This window comes from Aspergillus bombycis, assembly GCF_001792695.1.
Source record: "Aspergillus bombycis strain NRRL26010 chromosome Unknown contig00004, whole genome shotgun sequence".
Classification (NCBI taxonomy): Eukaryota; Fungi; Ascomycota; class Eurotiomycetes; order Eurotiales; family Aspergillaceae; genus Aspergillus; species Aspergillus bombycis.
Genome location: NW_019170006.1, coordinates 318,594 through 334,759, shown reverse-complemented (window position 1 = coordinate 334,759; position 16,166 = coordinate 318,594). Strand labels below are relative to the sequence as shown.

At 49.6% G+C, this 16,166-nt stretch overlaps 7 protein-coding genes across 7 annotated transcripts; 4 read left to right on the top strand and 3 right to left on the bottom strand.

Moving 5' to 3' along the window:
• Positions 1-32: 32 nt before the first annotated feature.
• On the bottom strand, positions 33-1,893 carry ABOM_001145 (amidophosphoribosyltransferase; the record flags this gene model as incomplete). Its single annotated transcript, XM_022528275.1, has 3 exons — positions 33-552; positions 609-1,296; positions 1,356-1,893. 3 exons carry the CDS (start codon positions 1,891-1,893, stop codon positions 33-35), a joined length of 1,746 nt encoding a protein of 581 aa, XP_022393929.1.
• A 1,286-nt stretch (positions 1,894-3,179) lies between these two features.
• On the top strand, positions 3,180-5,096 carry ABOM_001144 (DNA cytosine methyltransferase; the record flags this gene model as incomplete). Its single annotated transcript, XM_022528274.1, has 2 exons — positions 3,180-4,624; positions 4,682-5,096. The coding sequence occupies 2 exons, from the start codon at positions 3,180-3,182 to the stop codon at positions 5,094-5,096; spliced, it is 1,860 nt and encodes a 619-aa protein (XP_022393930.1).
• An 830-nt stretch (positions 5,097-5,926) lies between these two features.
• Positions 5,927-7,671, top strand: ABOM_001143 (putative 2-methylcitrate dehydratase; the record flags this gene model as incomplete). Its single annotated transcript, XM_022528273.1, has 4 exons — positions 5,927-6,040; positions 6,158-6,935; positions 6,990-7,174; positions 7,240-7,671. The coding sequence occupies 4 exons, from the start codon at positions 5,927-5,929 to the stop codon at positions 7,669-7,671; spliced, it is 1,509 nt and encodes a 502-aa protein (XP_022393928.1).
• A 689-nt stretch (positions 7,672-8,360) lies between these two features.
• Positions 8,361-8,896, top strand: ABOM_001142 (putative glyoxalase family protein; the record flags this gene model as incomplete). Its single annotated transcript, XM_022528272.1, has 3 exons — positions 8,361-8,494; positions 8,563-8,762; positions 8,820-8,896. The coding sequence occupies 3 exons, from the start codon at positions 8,361-8,363 to the stop codon at positions 8,894-8,896; spliced, it is 411 nt and encodes a 136-aa protein (XP_022393979.1).
• Positions 8,897-9,120: 224 nt separating this feature from the next.
• On the bottom strand, positions 9,121-10,837 carry ABOM_001141 (sugar porter family MFS transporter; the record flags this gene model as incomplete). The annotated part of the gene is made up of 2 exons (XM_022528271.1): positions 9,121-10,260; positions 10,334-10,837. The coding sequence occupies 2 exons, from the start codon at positions 10,835-10,837 to the stop codon at positions 9,121-9,123; spliced, it is 1,644 nt and encodes a 547-aa protein (XP_022393961.1).
• An 807-nt stretch (positions 10,838-11,644) lies between these two features.
• ABOM_001140 (Gfo/Idh/MocA family protein) lies at positions 11,645-12,825 on the bottom strand (the record flags this gene model as incomplete). The annotated part of the gene is made up of 3 exons (XM_022528270.1): positions 11,645-12,370; positions 12,445-12,729; positions 12,784-12,825. 3 exons carry the CDS (start codon positions 12,823-12,825, stop codon positions 11,645-11,647), a joined length of 1,053 nt encoding a protein of 350 aa, XP_022393978.1.
• A 406-nt stretch (positions 12,826-13,231) lies between these two features.
• Positions 13,232-15,536, top strand: ABOM_001139 (uncharacterized protein; the record flags this gene model as incomplete). The annotated part of the gene is made up of 7 exons (XM_022528269.1): positions 13,232-13,283; positions 13,339-13,353; positions 13,527-13,670; positions 13,737-14,266; positions 14,317-14,929; positions 14,988-15,183; positions 15,251-15,536. The coding sequence occupies 7 exons, from the start codon at positions 13,232-13,234 to the stop codon at positions 15,534-15,536; spliced, it is 1,836 nt and encodes a 611-aa protein (XP_022393945.1).
• Between the last annotated feature and the right edge of the window lie 630 nt (positions 15,537-16,166).

Sequence of the window (16,166 nt, the reverse complement as noted above, 5' to 3'; positions counted from 1 at the left end):
TATGAATATACTGTCCATAAACTCATCAGTGATCATGGGTGATCGCCCATGTTGTGGATGCTAATATCCATGCGATCCTTGACTTTGGGATGCTCCTCGCTCTCGGGTTCGCGAGTGCTACAGAGGCTGACCTGTGGCACCTCAGACTCCCCCGGGGTCGACGCGGGAATGATGTTGCCGCTGGCATCCAATTTGACGCCGTTGGCAGCGATCTGGAAATCCTTCTCACTAGCAAAGCCATGAGTGACGGCTTCCTTGGCCCGATCCAAAGCCTTGATCTTGCGGCCTTCGCCTCTGATCTTTTCCAGGTGATCGAAATACCCATCAGAAACAGGAGTGACGTAGTTACCACAGAACACGCCGACCTCAAAGTTCTGTGGTTCAGCCAGCCCATTCTCCTGGGCAATCTCCGCACAGGCACCTTTCAGGTCAGACAAGGTCTGGAAGATGACACTGTCGGCGCCAATGTGCTTGGCGATCTGCTCGGGGTCACGGTTATGCGCAACCAACTCGTTAGGTGACGCAAGGTCAATACCATAGATATGAGCATGTCTGTAGAGATGATTAGCAACGTGCTCATCCCTTATAGAATGTTGTAGACTACTTACGTGATTTCCGGTGCGCAACTGGCAAAGTAAACCTTCTTAGCGCCGGCTTCTCTCGCCATGGTCACAATTTCCCGACTGGTAGTTCCTCGCACGATGCTGTCATCAACCAGAAGGACATTTCGGTCCTTGAATTCTGCTTGCATAGCATTCAGCTTGCGGCGAACACCCTTCTGTCGGGTCTTCTGCTCAGGCATGATGAATGTACGGAAAACGTAGCGATTCTTTACAAAGCCTTGGCAGTACGGAATGTCGAGATACCGAGCAACGGCCGCTGCGGACGTCGTGGAAGTCTCAGGGATAGGGATGACGACATCAATGTCCTTGACCACTTCCGGTCCAAGAACATCAAGAATCCTGGCGGCAAGGCGATCGCCCATCCGTTGACGGCTACGGTACACGCTAATGCCATCGATAACGGAATCGGGGCGCGCGAAGTAGACATACTCGAAAATATCAGGAGCATAGGCCTTCTTCGGGGCGACCTGGCGGAACACAGGCTCGCCGCCCTTTTCAATAATGACTGCTTCACCAGGTTGGATGTCACGGATGTTAGTGAAGCCAAGCTGGTGCAGAGCAACAGACTCGGAGGCCATCATGTAGTCCGTGCCTTCGCCTTCGGCGGAAGGCCTGGAACCAAGAACCAAGGGACGGATGCCATAGGAGTCACGGAAGCCGACGAGACCAAAGCCTGCTAAGGTTAGCATTTTTATTCTTGATTCCAGTACTCGAACTGGCTGATTTACTTACCAGCTAGCATAGCAGTGCATGCCCAGCCGCCCTGACATCTCTCATACATCCGGCTCAGACTGGCAAAGACGTCATCCTTGTTGACCCGTGCCTTCTTGGTTTCGCTCAACTCATCAGCGAAGACGTTGAGCATGAGCTCGCTGTCACTATCAGTGTTGATATGACGGTGAGCCTCAAAGTCCAGATATCTCTTGAGCTCCGGAGCATTGATCAGGTTGCCGTTGTGGGCCAGACAAATGCCATACGGACTGTTGACATAGAAAGGCTGAGCTTCGGCATTCGCACTGCTTCCGGCTGTGGGATATCTCAAGTGACCGATGCCCATGAATCCCGGAAGGTCCGCCACCCTAGAACCGTCATGGAAAACCTTGGCCGCCATACCGTTCGACTTCAGCTGGTAGATACGACCACCTGACGCACAGGTGGCGATTCCAGCAGCATCTTGACCTCTATGTTGGAGCAAGTATAGCGCCTCGTGGAGGTCAACGGCGGCGGAAGACGACGGATTCGCCTGGATCAAAGCAATGATACCACACATCTTGTGAATGCAATCGGATTCTAGCGGATGCTTATGGTTAGCCAATGCTCTCACGATTGATTGAGCTGCGAGACAATAGGAATAGCATCGAATACGAGATCAGGTCGGATTTTTCTCCGCAAAAATGCTTAGGAAGTCTAACATCTATAAAAAAAATACCGAAATTCATCATGAAAGGGGGGGTATATTGATTGATAACCAGGCGGGGGATTAGGCCAGACAACTCACATGCTTGGAAGATGGATCGAATTGTCACACAGACACGCAATGGTGGGGGGACAGAGTTGGAAAAAATGGAACCAGATTTGACTCTATCGAAACATAACAATATTCATAGAGAATAAGGAGAGACTGTAATAGGTGACAACTGGTAGTAAATCACACCCACGGAGGGATTGAAGGACCAAGTGGTGGCATGGTGAAGAGAAGGTTAAAGGAGAGAGAAAGAGTGAGGGAGAGGCAAGGGAGTAGAAGCCACCAGGTTTTATTCCTTTGGTCCTTTCTTTTGCCTAGTCCGATTTCCGATTTTTTTTTTTTGCTCGACTTCTCCACAGTAAAAGACAGAAAATTTGCGGGTGCCGCTCCGTTAACGGACCGGAGAAATCTCAACAGCCGGAGGGGTTGACCCCTCACGTGTCCACCGATGGTACCCAGAGGCACTACTAGTAGTTAGTTCGTCTCGTGACCCGTTAGTCAGCATTCTTCCCCTCCATCAATTTCAACCTTTCCGGATATGGATATTTAGCCCTCAATCATGAAAGGATCCAGAAGTGGAGAGTCCACTATGAGTCCTTTAAATACAGGCCTTTCCATGGACACTTGTAGACAAAGTAGGACATCAAGAGTATATTGAAGCATGGCTAGATACTATACCTTCACATACTGTATACTATTCTTTCACTCCCTCTGTGTTTGCTGTATTGTGTTTCTTTGTTTCCATTCTTTGTATTACTAACCCCTCTCCTACTTGCTGTGACAAGTTGTGTTATATCTCAAACATGTATAGCCTTAGGCTAGCGAGCAGTATTAATAAAGGTGAATAGCTAGAAGGAGGCATCGACCCAAGTATTGAGCTTCTATCTCACTCCCATCTCATCATACTTGGTACCTAGGTCCCTATAATCATGTCATGTCCCTCTCTCAAGCTTCAACCAATTCCACAGACATCTCAACCTTTATTCTCTTAGATCACTAGAGAAACTTTCCATTGCATTTGTGTCTAAAGCTTTATAACCCTGTTGCCTCTTTCACCACTCATCATCAAGGCATTAAGATAACTGTCAAAGATGTGCTCAATCCAAGCTCGTGAGCCATCCATTCTTGAGATAGCGGATCCCAGAGCGACGACCCTGGAGGTTTATGATAGCGATACAGATAGTAGCGTTACCCTTGACGATGGCTCGGCAAGGCTTCACCATGCCAATGATGTGGTGATCATCTCGGACAATTGTCCCCAAGACCCAACCCCCTTTTTGCTGAACTCAAACGCTGCAGCCAACCTGCGCGAGCTAGTCGACCTTACCAATCCGACATGTCAAGCCTTTGATACGGATGATTACCGTACGGATGAAGAGTTTGAGTTACTCCTTGAAACTTGGCAGCTGAATCCACCAAGCCCAAGAGTGACAATACCGGTCGAGGAAAACCATGAGAACACAAGAGTGCCGGTTCATGAAGTATGCGTCAACGGCATACTTTATAAAGCCGGTCAATCACTTGAGCTTTATGACGGGTCATATCTCCGGATATGTACAATACTTAAGGATGGCGCGGGTGCCATTTATTTCAATGGCCGCAGACTTATAAAAACAAGAAACCACGCCGGAACATACGTTCCCAAAGAGCAAAACGAACTTGTCTGGATTGTCAATGCGAAAGAAAGTATATCCTTTCATATGGTCAAGAAGTTCGCCAATGTAATCTTCACCAATAGATGCCAGATTAGGGGCGGCCAGCAGGAGCTGGCCAGGCCCGGTGGCCTTTGTTGTCGGTTGAAGGAGAAGATAGAAGGTGGAGAAGTCTCGATAGAGTTCATATCATCTGTCGAGGCTGATGAAGGCTATAAGATTGAACCGGCTATACTACGACACCTTTGGAGGGGGAAGACGCGAGCTTTTGGCGACGAAGACCGTTCTAGAGGCCGGCCCCCTGTAATTGTGCTAGACGATTCTGACCCTGTTATTGACCTCACCTGTTCAGAAAGTGTGGAAGAGCAAAAGACACGGCGGCAGTATACCTTCGGTGACGGTTTCTGTGGTGCGGGAGGAGTTTCATGTGGCGCCCGTCGAGCCGGTCTTTATAACAAGTGGGCATTCGACAAGTCCAAACACGCAATCTCTACCTATCGGCTTAATTTTGAGCATGCATATTGCGAGCTGAGTGATATCTTTAGCTTTCTGACAAGTGACGATGAGTTTTTGAGGGTAGATGTCAGTCACAGCTCGCCGCCATGCCAAACTTTCTCCCCAATCCATACTATAGAGGGTATTCACGACGATGCCAATTCGGCGTGCATCTTCTCTTCCTTGAATTTGATTAAACGCGTCAAGCCTCGAGTACATACTCTTGAGGAAACCAATGGCTTGCTTTCGCTTGGTCGGCACCGCGATACGTTTTATCGTGTGATAAATGACTTCATCGAAACTGGATACTCCGTCCGTTGGTGTATTTTGCGACTTATCGAATACGGAGTCCCACAGATCCGAAAGAGACTCATCGTTATTGCTTCCGGGTAAGGAAACCCCGACAGTTGATGGTGCTTACCGAGATATACTGACATCGTATATAGACCTGGAGAAACTCTGCCGCCTTTTCCGCGCCCCTCCCATGGCCCAGGACTGAGGGAGGACCCTCATATCCACGAAGCAATTTCCAATATCCCCTTAGAGACAGCGAACCATGATGTGCAGGCAGCACTAAGTCGCGGTTTCAACAAACCTCCCTATGATCCATACCAGCCGGCTCGAACAATCACTTGTGGCGGAGGCGATAATTATCACCCTTCAGGTAGAAGGAAATTCACCCATCGGGAGTACGCCTGTTTACAGACGTTCCCCCTAAACTTTCGATTCGGGCCGCATGAGGTTCTAAAACAAATTGGGAATGCCGTTCCTCCTTCGCTGGCTGAAGCTATGTATAAGGAGATTGTTCGGACACTGCAGGAAACGGATGAGGAGGACGCTCGACGGAATATGAGAGAATGACTATGATGACGGTCTCTGTTGCTCCAGGAAAGATGTTTCTATCTCCCTGAATTTTACTTTCTTCCGTATCTCGGAACTAGATCAACGGGTTGACAAGAAGATGAGACGCTGATCCGCCACATGCTTGTCCTTTCCGACTGATAACCGCGGAAACAAGAGAATGCCGTCCGACCGCGGGAGTTTGTTGGATGAAATCATCCACCCCCTCTTTCGGACTTTGCGAGTTCAGAGGAATGGTAGATTCTGTTCCTATCGTACCAGTTGAGATGGAATATGGCACTTTCCAAATTTGTTGAGAATCAGTTGGAACCCTGTCCGGAAGGAAATAAATGGATCCCGACGATCTGATTGATCAATGGGCAGTTTTCTTAAGTAAGAGTAGTTGAAGGATGCATAACCGGCAATAGCCGCGAGTAAACAAAAGGCACGGCCTCGGCTCAAGGGTGACCGTTCCATTGTAACCTCCGGTCTCTCTTCTCCCATTACTCCATTTCTCCATTTCTCCCCCTACCTTTCCTTTTTTCCCCCTGGGATTTTCTCTCTCTCTTCCTCTTCTACTTAAACCCTCCCCCTGCGATATCCTCCCCCCCCCCGAATTGACCTCCCTCTCATACATCATTGAGAGTTAGTGCCCTCTCTTGCCCTCCTACGATCATATCATGTCTGCTTCGTGTTCGGCGTTGAGACGGCTGACCCACCGGTCTCCCCGCACTTTCCAGTCCCGCATCTCCTCCGTCTCCAGAATCTCATCGGCCACCTCCTCCTTTCCCTCCCTTAACACTTTTCGCGCAGTTAACTCGGCCGCTCCTCGAGTCTCTCGTTTCTCAACCATGGCACCTCTTCAGTCTGGCGCTCAGGATGGTGCCCTCCAGAAGCCCTACGATCCTGAAATCCAGGACATGGCTAACTATATTCACCACTACGAGGTTAACTCCGACTTAGCTGTATGTCTCCCTCAATTCTGCGTATTTCGCTTGCCTAATTGCCGTAATTTCCTCCCCAAACCTGCACGAGATCATCATTTGTCTGACAAGAAATCTTTGTGACTTTCTGAATTCCAGTATGATACTGCCCGTCTTGTTTTCCTCGATACCCTAGGCTGTGGATTGGAAGCCTTGAAATTCAAGGAGTGCACCAAGCTTTTGGGTCCCGTCGTGGAGGGAACCGTTGTTCCCAACGGAACTCGTGTGCCCGGTACACCGTACCAGCTCGACCCTGTCAATGGTGCGTTCAACATTGGTGCGATGATCCGCTGGCTGGATTACAATGACTGCTGGTTGGCCGCCGAATGGGGCCACCCTTCGGACAACTTGGGCGGTATCCTCGCCGTGGCTGACTGGATCTCCCGGACCAACCGCGCGGGCGGCAATATTGCGGGTGGTAAGATCGTGAAAGTCAAGGAAGTGCTGGAGGCCATGATCAAGGCCCATGAGATCCAGGGTGTTCTGGCGCTGGAGAACTCTTACAACAAGGTTGGCCTGGACCACGTTGTTCTGGTTAAGGTCGCGACAACCGCTGTGGTTGCTAAGATGCTCGGCCTCAGTGAGAAACAGACTGCGGATGCCATCACCCAGGCGTTCGTCGACGGACAGAGTCTTCGGACTTACAGACACTCCCCCAACACCATGTCAAGAAAGTCCTGGGCTGCCGGTGACGCATGTCAGCGGGCTGTCAACCTTGTGCTCAAGGTGCAGAAGGGTGAGGGTGGATTGCACACTGTTCTTTCTGCCCCTGTCTGGGGCTTCTACGATGTGCTGTTCAAGGGCAACAAGTTCAAGTTCCAGCGCCCCTATGGCAGCTATGTTATGGAGAATGTCCTTTTCAAGGTCTCCTATCCTGGTATGTATGCCCGTGCACTGAATCTTAGATGACATCTAACCATTTGTGTCGCAGCCGAATTCCACTCTCAGACAGCGATCGAAGCTGCCGAGATCATCAACAAGAAGCTCGCTGCCATGGGCAAGAGCGCCAAGGATATCAAGGAAATCACCAACCGCACCCACGAAGCTTGCATTCGCATCATCGACAAGCAGTTCAAGGCGATGGACAACTTCGCGGACCGTGACCACTGCGTCCAGGTAAGCTCTCATCTGAAAGAATTGTGGGAGGGGAGATGGTTGAACAGTGATCTAATTTGATGTAGTACATGGTTGCCACCATGCTGGCATTCAACCGCCTCACCGCCACCGACTACGCCGATGGCTCGGAGGCGGCCACCTCCCCACTCGTTGAGGATCTCCGCAAGCGCATTAGCTGCGTTGAAGACACTCAGTTCACCACGGACTACCACGACCCGGCCAAGCGCACCATCCCCAATGCCCTGACCGTCACCCTGAACGACGGTACTGTGCTGGAGGAGGTCGTTGTCGAGGCTCCTCTGGGCCACCGTTTGCGCCGCGAAGAGGCCAAGCCCGAGATCCTGGCCAAGTACAAGCGTCACTTGCAGGCTCACTTCGACCAGGCTCGCATCGACGAGCTGCTTGACTTGGGCTTGAACAAGTCTGCCCTTGAGGGTTACGACGTGGACAAGTATGTCGACTTGTATGTCAAGGACAAGATGGTCGCGTCTGCATAGATGAAGCAGACCCGGTGGAAATAAAATAATGTGTATCTATCGCTATGTTATGGGAATCATGTGATATGCTGCCTTCAGTTGAGTCGATTGACGGCGTATATAGTGGCAAGAGGGTGTTTATTCCAATTAGACAATTTGACGACTTTTTCCTCGGTTTCGACGGATGGACCGTAGAGTGCGTTTGTAATTGACTGTATCTTTGCTTGATCTTGTCCTAGTTCTGATAGGAGTTCGTCCCTCTTGTTGCCTATCATAGAGGCTGAGCCCAAGAGTAGGTAATGTGACGATATACAGACATTCCCATCTGCTCCACTCCAGATGACGAAAGTCACACCGTGAATCACGACATAACACCAGTCAACGTAGTTAGATGTATCTGGAATGACTCATAAAGACCCCTATCACAGAAACCGAGATAGTCTAGCCAAATCCACCACGAGACACATAAACAGGCTGAGAAATGCGCCGGAAATGACCCCAGAAGCACCGGGAAAGGGATTCCGACGCATGACCCGGGAATCATTTCCTAATTGAACCCACCAGCAAAAGCACAACCCTATAAATTTAAATATAAGTCAAATGAGTACTCCAACTGAACCCTCACCAACACTTCCCCTCAGCATCGGTTACCCTCACTTATATCAGCCCCTACATAACTACCAAATATAAAGCCTAAAGGACGAGCCACCATGATCGCCGGTCTCGCACACATCAACCTCCTCGTGCCCGAGGGTTCCCTCCCCGAGGCCAACGAATTCTACGTCCAAACCCTCGGTCTAGCAGCCCGCCCAGTCCCCCAGGCGCAAGTCGAAACGACGGCGTGGTATGTCATACTATCATGTATTCTCTTCCTTTCTCTACAGTAATTTGAAATTAACACGGCGAATACAGGTTCGACATCGCAGGAGGTCCCCAGCAGGTCCACATCGCATTCGGTACAAACGAATCGATGGATTCCTCGCGTCATCCCTGCTTTAAGATTGGATCCCTGGAGGATCTGCAGAAGCTGCAACAGCGGATTTGGGACCATCACGTTCGTGGGGGACGGGCTGCGCCGAGGGAGGCGGATAAGCCTGGCGAGGCTATTTCTGGTTAGTTTTCCCTCCTTCATCATCTTCTATATGAGTGGTATTGTTGACTTGTTGCAGGTGAGATGACGGAGGAGTACCCGACTCGGTTTTTTGCGAGGGATTTCGCGGGAAATAGGTTGGAGTTTAGTTTGTAGTCTGGGGTTGGGTTTGTCTTGTGCCGGCGACTGTTTGTTGTGGGATAGATGGTTTATTTGATGATACTGATGAAGCGATGTGCAATAGAGAATATGATATTATATGCATGAATTTGATGACATCGATATCACTGGGTTAAAGGGGTTATTGGAGTAACTCTACATATATCTCGTGAGAGAGAAAAATAAACAAAATGAACTAATGGGGTATCATATCCGCGCCTTCATACAGTGGGCTGGACCGGCGGCCTCATGGTTGATAGAGCAGCGGCTCTCATAACCTCTTGCTCTTCATGTCCGCTGGTATCGCCAAACACGTCATCAATCTCTTCTAGGGTTTTGCCGCTGGTCTCGGGGACAAAGATAAGTGCCCAGATACCGGCCATGACACACCAGACTGCGAAGAAGACATAGGTGCGGTAGCCGAGGTTCTCCATCATGGGAGGCGTGGCAACACCTACGATAAAATTGGAGAGCCAGTTGGTGCTGGTCGACAATGCCACACCCTTCGACCGAGTCGCGTTGGGAAAGACTTCGGAGGGCAGGGCCCAGCCAAGAGGAGAATACGTGAGACCGAAAATCAGAATGAATAGAAAGGCCATGGCGACACAGGCCCAGCCGGCAGCTGTGTGCGCGGACCAGTCTTTGCCATATAGCCCAGATAGAATGGCAATGACAATGTACGCGACTCCGGTGGCAAAGCCACCGAAGATTGCCAACGGCCGGCGTCCAACCTTATCGATGATCACGAAGCAAACAAGGACGGTGACTAGCTGTAGGACATTGAAGACGCCCGACAGTATAAGCGACATCTCGTCGGATTGGCCGATGGATTGAAACAATGTCGGCGCGTAGTAGATAAATGCGTTGATCCCTATGAATTGCTGGAAAAACGCGACTCCACAACCAACGACTGTCCTCCGCCAGCCTTTCCGGCCGAATAGGTCTCGCCAAGCGAGCAGCTGTCGTTTGACACCGTGCTTACCAGGGTGCCTTCGCTCCTGGATAAGCTCTTGAAACTTGACCTCAGTGATGATACCTTGGAATTCAGCTTGTACTCGTTCATCGGTCTCTGGCAGGCCTCGGAGCTTGGACAGACTGGTGAGGCAATCCTGTTGGCGGTTGACGAGGGCAAGCCATCGAGGTGAGTAGGGGAAGAAATGGATGCCAACACCAAGAATTGTTGCGCACACCATCTGCAGACCGAATGGCAGACGGAACGAGACCTCGCTCTCGATCAACCTTGTACCGAATGTAATCCAGTATGAGATGACGACGCCAGAGACAATGGAGACAGACTCCAACACCAACAGCGTTCCTCGTAGGTTGGGTGGAGATATCTCGGAGATGTAGAGCGGGGCACCCTTCATGACTAGGTGAGCGAGATGAACCAGTGTAGTAAGGATCGTTCGGGTATATCGAGCGTCATGTACATACCATTGCGAGTGTTCCAACCCCGATGCCACCGATGGCCCTCCCTGCCACTAACGTGCCATAGTTTCGCGCGCAGGTTTGGATTATGGCACCGATATCAAAGATCACGACGACTACGGTCAGTGCCCACTTGCGGGAGATTCGATCGGCGAGGTAGGGCATGAAGAGACAGCCTACAAACGCCCCGAGCAACAGCATCCCCGTCATTAACCCTTTGCCGAAGGCGGTCTCGGCTTGAGGATAGACGGCGTGAAATTGCTCCATGACATTTATAATGGATATCACTCCTTGATCATATCCAAATGAGAAGCCTCCAAGGGATGCTAGGAAAGCCGCTCCAAGGACATACCCCGAGCTGACGAGGCCTTGGATGCCATCGGGACCGTAGGCAGGTGTCTCTTGTAGTTCTATATCGGGTTTGATAGCAACCGTTTCGTGATGCTCCGAAGTGGAAACCCCTTCCGAAGTGAAGTGTGGCTTAGTGTCTTTCTTCCTATCCGTCGCCATGATCATCAATAGGGGGACGCGATCCCGATTGAATTGAATGTCAACCGGGTTTCTTTCTTGAAGAACACCGAAGACAAATTGATGCCCGGCGTCATTAAGTACACCGGCATATTCAGATGATATATCGGAATTCCGAGTCGAAAGTTTACGGTTATTGAAAACACGGAAATGATTCTTGTCCTGTAGACGTCATTGAATCAATACCGACATCGAGAATTTCCGTTTTCAGTAATGCCCGGCGAGGCAGCCTGATTTTTGAGTTCATTTAACTCTCGTTACCCCTGCCATGATTGGTCCGTCGGCTATTGTCAGTTGTAGCGTGGGTGATCGTTTTCTGGGGAAAATGCGGGGGAATCGCGGAGTAGATCAAAGTAAATTCCGGGGGATGTGCAACTCGGAGCCTGAGGTTTGCCATACCATTGTTTGCATGGATTGCTGTAATTCTGATCATATGGTTCATTCCCTGCGTCAAGGAGCAGGTACTGTAGCACGCCAGCCATATAACTCTCCCGCAAGGACAATAACGTACAATACTAAAGAACGTGTTCTCAAAGCATAGATACTTGTCCATGATATCCGGAAATGAACTCCCCTCTCACCTTCTCTACAAGAGACGGGCTCTGTACGCCACAAGTACTCTTTTTTTTTTTTTAAAAAAAACCATAGACTATCTCAGTTTTTAATGCGCTACAGGATATGTTATACATACTGTAGGTGTTTCAAGTAAGCAAATTTTGGTCTATCTTTATGGTCTAACACTCCAAAGCCCTCTTCCAGCTCTCACAAAATTAACCATGGCTACCCAATTCAGACACGTTCTCCGTTCTCATCGAATCGCACCAATTGGCCAGTGAGAAGGGCATCCTGCAAAGCTCTGCCAATTTTCATCACCATGATACCATTTTCAAGAGGCAAAGGTACAGGCTTGTCCTTCAGAACTGCCTCGGTGAACTCGTTTGCTTCCACGGCAAATGCGTCCTCAAACCGTTGCCAGTACTCGGGGGGCACTTGGTTTCTCATGCCCAACTTGTCGGCGACCACGACATGGTTGCTTCGGGGCATGACATTCACCATGATCTTGCCATCGGAGCCAGTGATCTCTGTGCACACATCGTGTCCGTGGGCTTGGGTTCGTGAGCAGTAGAAGTATGCAATCTTCCCGCCCCAGAACTCTACCATTCCCACTGCGTTGTCAACATCCGACAGATCTTTCAGCTCTGGGTGGTGCTGCAGTGTGCCAGCGGCCCAGCAGGCCTTTGGTACGGGGTTTCCCAAATACCAAAGGGATAAATCAATGTCATGGATGGCACAATCCACGAAGATACCGCCATTGCGGCCTGCATAGCGCACAAAGAATCCGGTGTCGTCACGAAGATCGCAAGTGTTGGAGCGAACCATGAATGGGCTTCCGATGGCCTTCCCTTGGAAAATTTTGTCACTAGCGTCGCGGTATGAGGCATCGAATCGGCGGGAGAATCCAGCCATCACCTTGAGCTCTGGGTGCTGGTTGGCGATATCGACGACAGACTGAGCCTAATTTGAACCAACCACATTAGCATTTATTTGTCATCTAGAGATCATGATTTCCGCCGGTGGCTGTCGCATACCTCCTTCAGATCCGTGCTCAATGGCTTTTCACAGAGGACGTGGATTCCTTTCTCGATGGCAGCCAATGTCTGGCTTGCGTGCACATCCGTACTAGTGGAGACCCAAACGGCATTGAGTCCTTGATGAGCCAGCATATCATCGTAGTTGCTGTATACCGCAATGCCGAATTCTTTGTACTCTTCGTTGTTCTTTGCCCACTCAACCTCTTCGGGCACTGTGCTACATACAGCCACAACACGCGCACGAGGGACCCGGTAGATCAAGGTGTGGACATGGCGTTTACCCTGCGTGTATCTCTGTTAGGACCGATCTCGAGATATTATGGCTCGCAAGCTTACCATCCGGCCAAGGCCAGCAACTGCAATCGAGAGTTGTTCCATGTTGTACTTCGCTGTGTAACTTGTCTGACAGAAGATGATTTATTGTGTTGGGAGATCATCCGTGACATGGTACCGTCTATATATACCCTTGAAAGCATCTCATCTAGGTATGTGGGCTGCGACATCGTGATGCTTCATTTCTGTTGTTCTATACACTGTTGATACTCGAAAGACTGTCTTTGCGGCGACGCTTTCCATATCTAGTATAGCTGCGAGCGACAGCGGGGAAATCTTCCTAAGATGGCGCTGGGGTTGTTCCCCGCATTTTACTTGTAGGATTCCCCGATATGGAAGGTCCCGCCGCGGTCGATGTCTTCAGCCAACTTGAACCTCACTCGGTGACCATGACCTTTCGATGGCCACATCAATTTAACCCTTTTTGGATATCGTCGCCGACAGAGAGATGATGCCAATGCAGCGGAGTCGAGCAGTTCAAGAACCATGCTGGAATTGCCGTGGTCAGTCGTGTACTAGCCTCCCCTGTACACTCTTTCGTACTAACTCATCCGACAGACAAACACCTGAAATGTAAGACTAAAGTAGTGCTAGTAACAGTGGTACAGGTCTAGCTCTTGAGCGCCCAAGAAGGAAGAAAGACAAATGTGGCTCGTATTCGGATGCTATTGGATGCTACACCCTTGCATGACTGCATACATAGAGTGGCCGGAAACCATGCTGATCATAGCGTGTTTAACTTACAGGTGATAAGCAAGCACCCAAGTGCGGACGATGTGAAGCGAAGAATCTAGACTGTGTTGTAGTATCAAAAAGACAGATCTTCCGTCCAGGGTCTACTGCCCATTTTTCGGAAGACCAGCATTGGGTGAACAGTAGGCCTAAGCGAGGTGAGTAACCTTCTGGAGGAATTCCAATAATCTAGTGAGACTGTGAGGACTGATCGGCTTTCGTAGCTCGGCTACGTGTGCATGATACAGGCGGATCTGTTGTCAGCCATGTCCAGTTTGACCATTCCATTGGACACACCGACCAAGGGCCTTCTACCATCCCTCACACGAGTCCAACAGCACAGCCCTCTTCCGAACCTTCCCATTGCCTTGATTTCACTGCTTCCGAAAACCAGCGTCTACATGCTCTAGCTATCACAGCATGCGAAGCTGATCAGTTAACGCATGATGTTTCAAGTCTCACTGGACCCATTTATAGAGAAGATGAGTCATTACAGGATTCGGTTACAAGTGAATTCAGCCCCCAGCTATCAGATAAATCTGATACAAGCTTTCATGCCCATACTATATCTGTGTCAGGGAGTCCAGAGGAAATAGGCCACCGTGCCAGTAGCAAGGGGACCAGTTCTTGCAGTGTACCAGTTCAGTCTGGATACAGTCCTACTCCCACTTCTAGCGATGCAGCCCTCGAACCATTTGAAAGCGTACAAGAAGCCTGCCTCTTACGGTACTTTATTGAGGAACTTTCTCCCTGGGTATAGTATACACCGTGTGCGATGTTAAACCAAAGCTGACAGGGGCATAGTTTGACGTCTGTGATGACAGGAGACATTTTCAAGTAGTGGTTCCGTACCGCGCCCGACATTGCCCTCCACTTCGAAATGCTATTTATGCCGTTGCATCGCGCCATCTCAGTCGTTTACCGCAGTACAGGACATCCAGAGGACCGAGCTATCACGGGCAGGTTCTTCCCCATCTGTCGACGTCTACCGCGGTTGAGTATATGCTAAAATGCATACCCGCGCTCTTAGACTTCCATAAGATTTGTGACAGAGAATACCAAGAGAACATTATGGCAGCTGCAGTGATCCTGCGGCAATATGAAGAGATTGAAGAGGAGGAGGAGGAGATTGATAGTAGCACTGGAGCTCGTGACCAGCAGCCTGTTAATTTCCTTGCTATCATACAGGCCATCATAGAAACCACTGTCTCAATACCCACACACCACAGCTTCGCCAATGCTGTATTCTGGATAGCTATTAGGCAGGAGATCTACTATGCATTAGCTATGCAGCGCTTCCCCCGAATGACCCCCGACCAAGATAAGCGCCAAGGTGCCTCTGCTGCCAACAAACTGATATTATTTGCCGGAGATGTAACGAGATGGTGGCTGGGGGACAGGTCGCCACTAGACTGGGGTGAGCTTCAACAAGCTCTGCTGGAACAAGTACATGCAGCTGATTATCTTGAATACAGCTGTGTTAAAGGAAAAACTGCACTCGATTACCACGGAACTTATGCCTGAGTTCGTTCCAATCCTCGACAAAAAGGCCGATAAGTCCAAGGGGGAGATATTTTCGACTGTGTGGTACTGCTCAAGTGCACAAGTATTTGGCGCCCAGCACTATGAAATCGCTCGAATGATCTTGATCGCGGAAAATCCTAACATCAGGTATGTTGCCTTCTAATACCTTTGCCCACGTCTCTTTACCCGACTCTTGATTTTGATTGACTCATAGAAACGATCCGCATTGCCGCATTGCACACCGCAAGGTTGAGGCACAGGTCCGATCGATAGTGCTCAACATTTGCGGGATTGGCCTCAGCCACCAGAGCCTCTCGCCCGCCCTGGTTAATGCAGTGATTAGCATCATACTTTACGGCGAGTACTTCACTGATCCGAGGGAACGCGAAGCATTAGAGGCTGTCATTGAGAAGACCAAGGCCATCCATGCCTGGCCTATGAAGAAGTTACATCATGCGGTGAAGGCCAAATGGGAGTTTATCGATAGCGAAGACTATTGATGTGATCATCGAATATGAAGCAGGGGAAACTGAACATGAGACACATATTGAATCTATAATAAGTACTAGACAAGGATTCCGGTCTAGCTTGCGAAGCCTCAATTACAAACGACCGATATCATTTAGAGGCCGAGCAGTAATCCGCCACGGAAGGATATTCTATTTGCAAGTGGCAGGAATGAATATGAGTACTGTCCTTGCCAGATGAGACCATTGCATGCAGGATATGCTGCCCAAGCACGCTTTATTCTATAGAATGACGATCTAAGGGATAGGGAGTAGACCAATGATTGAGAAGTTGAAACCCTTACTAACGTTACAAAGGTGGACATTTTATCTCTCCAGAACCTGCATTTGCCGTTAGAAAATTGGATTCTGTTAAATCACACAGAAAACCTCTTTATGTTTTGCTATGCGCAAGGAATTATAGTAAGTAACAGTTATATTAATGGGGTCTTGCGGAGCTGGAGCATTTTGCGGGATTTTGCAGGAACCTATAACGTTATTCTCTTTGCGAAGAATACCGCCAAGTCTCAGGAACACGCATTATGGAAGTCTCAATCATTCTCAACAGCCTTTCGCGCATTTAGCTCTCTGCAGCACGGAGTCCTCTAATACCATGAAGCGGCA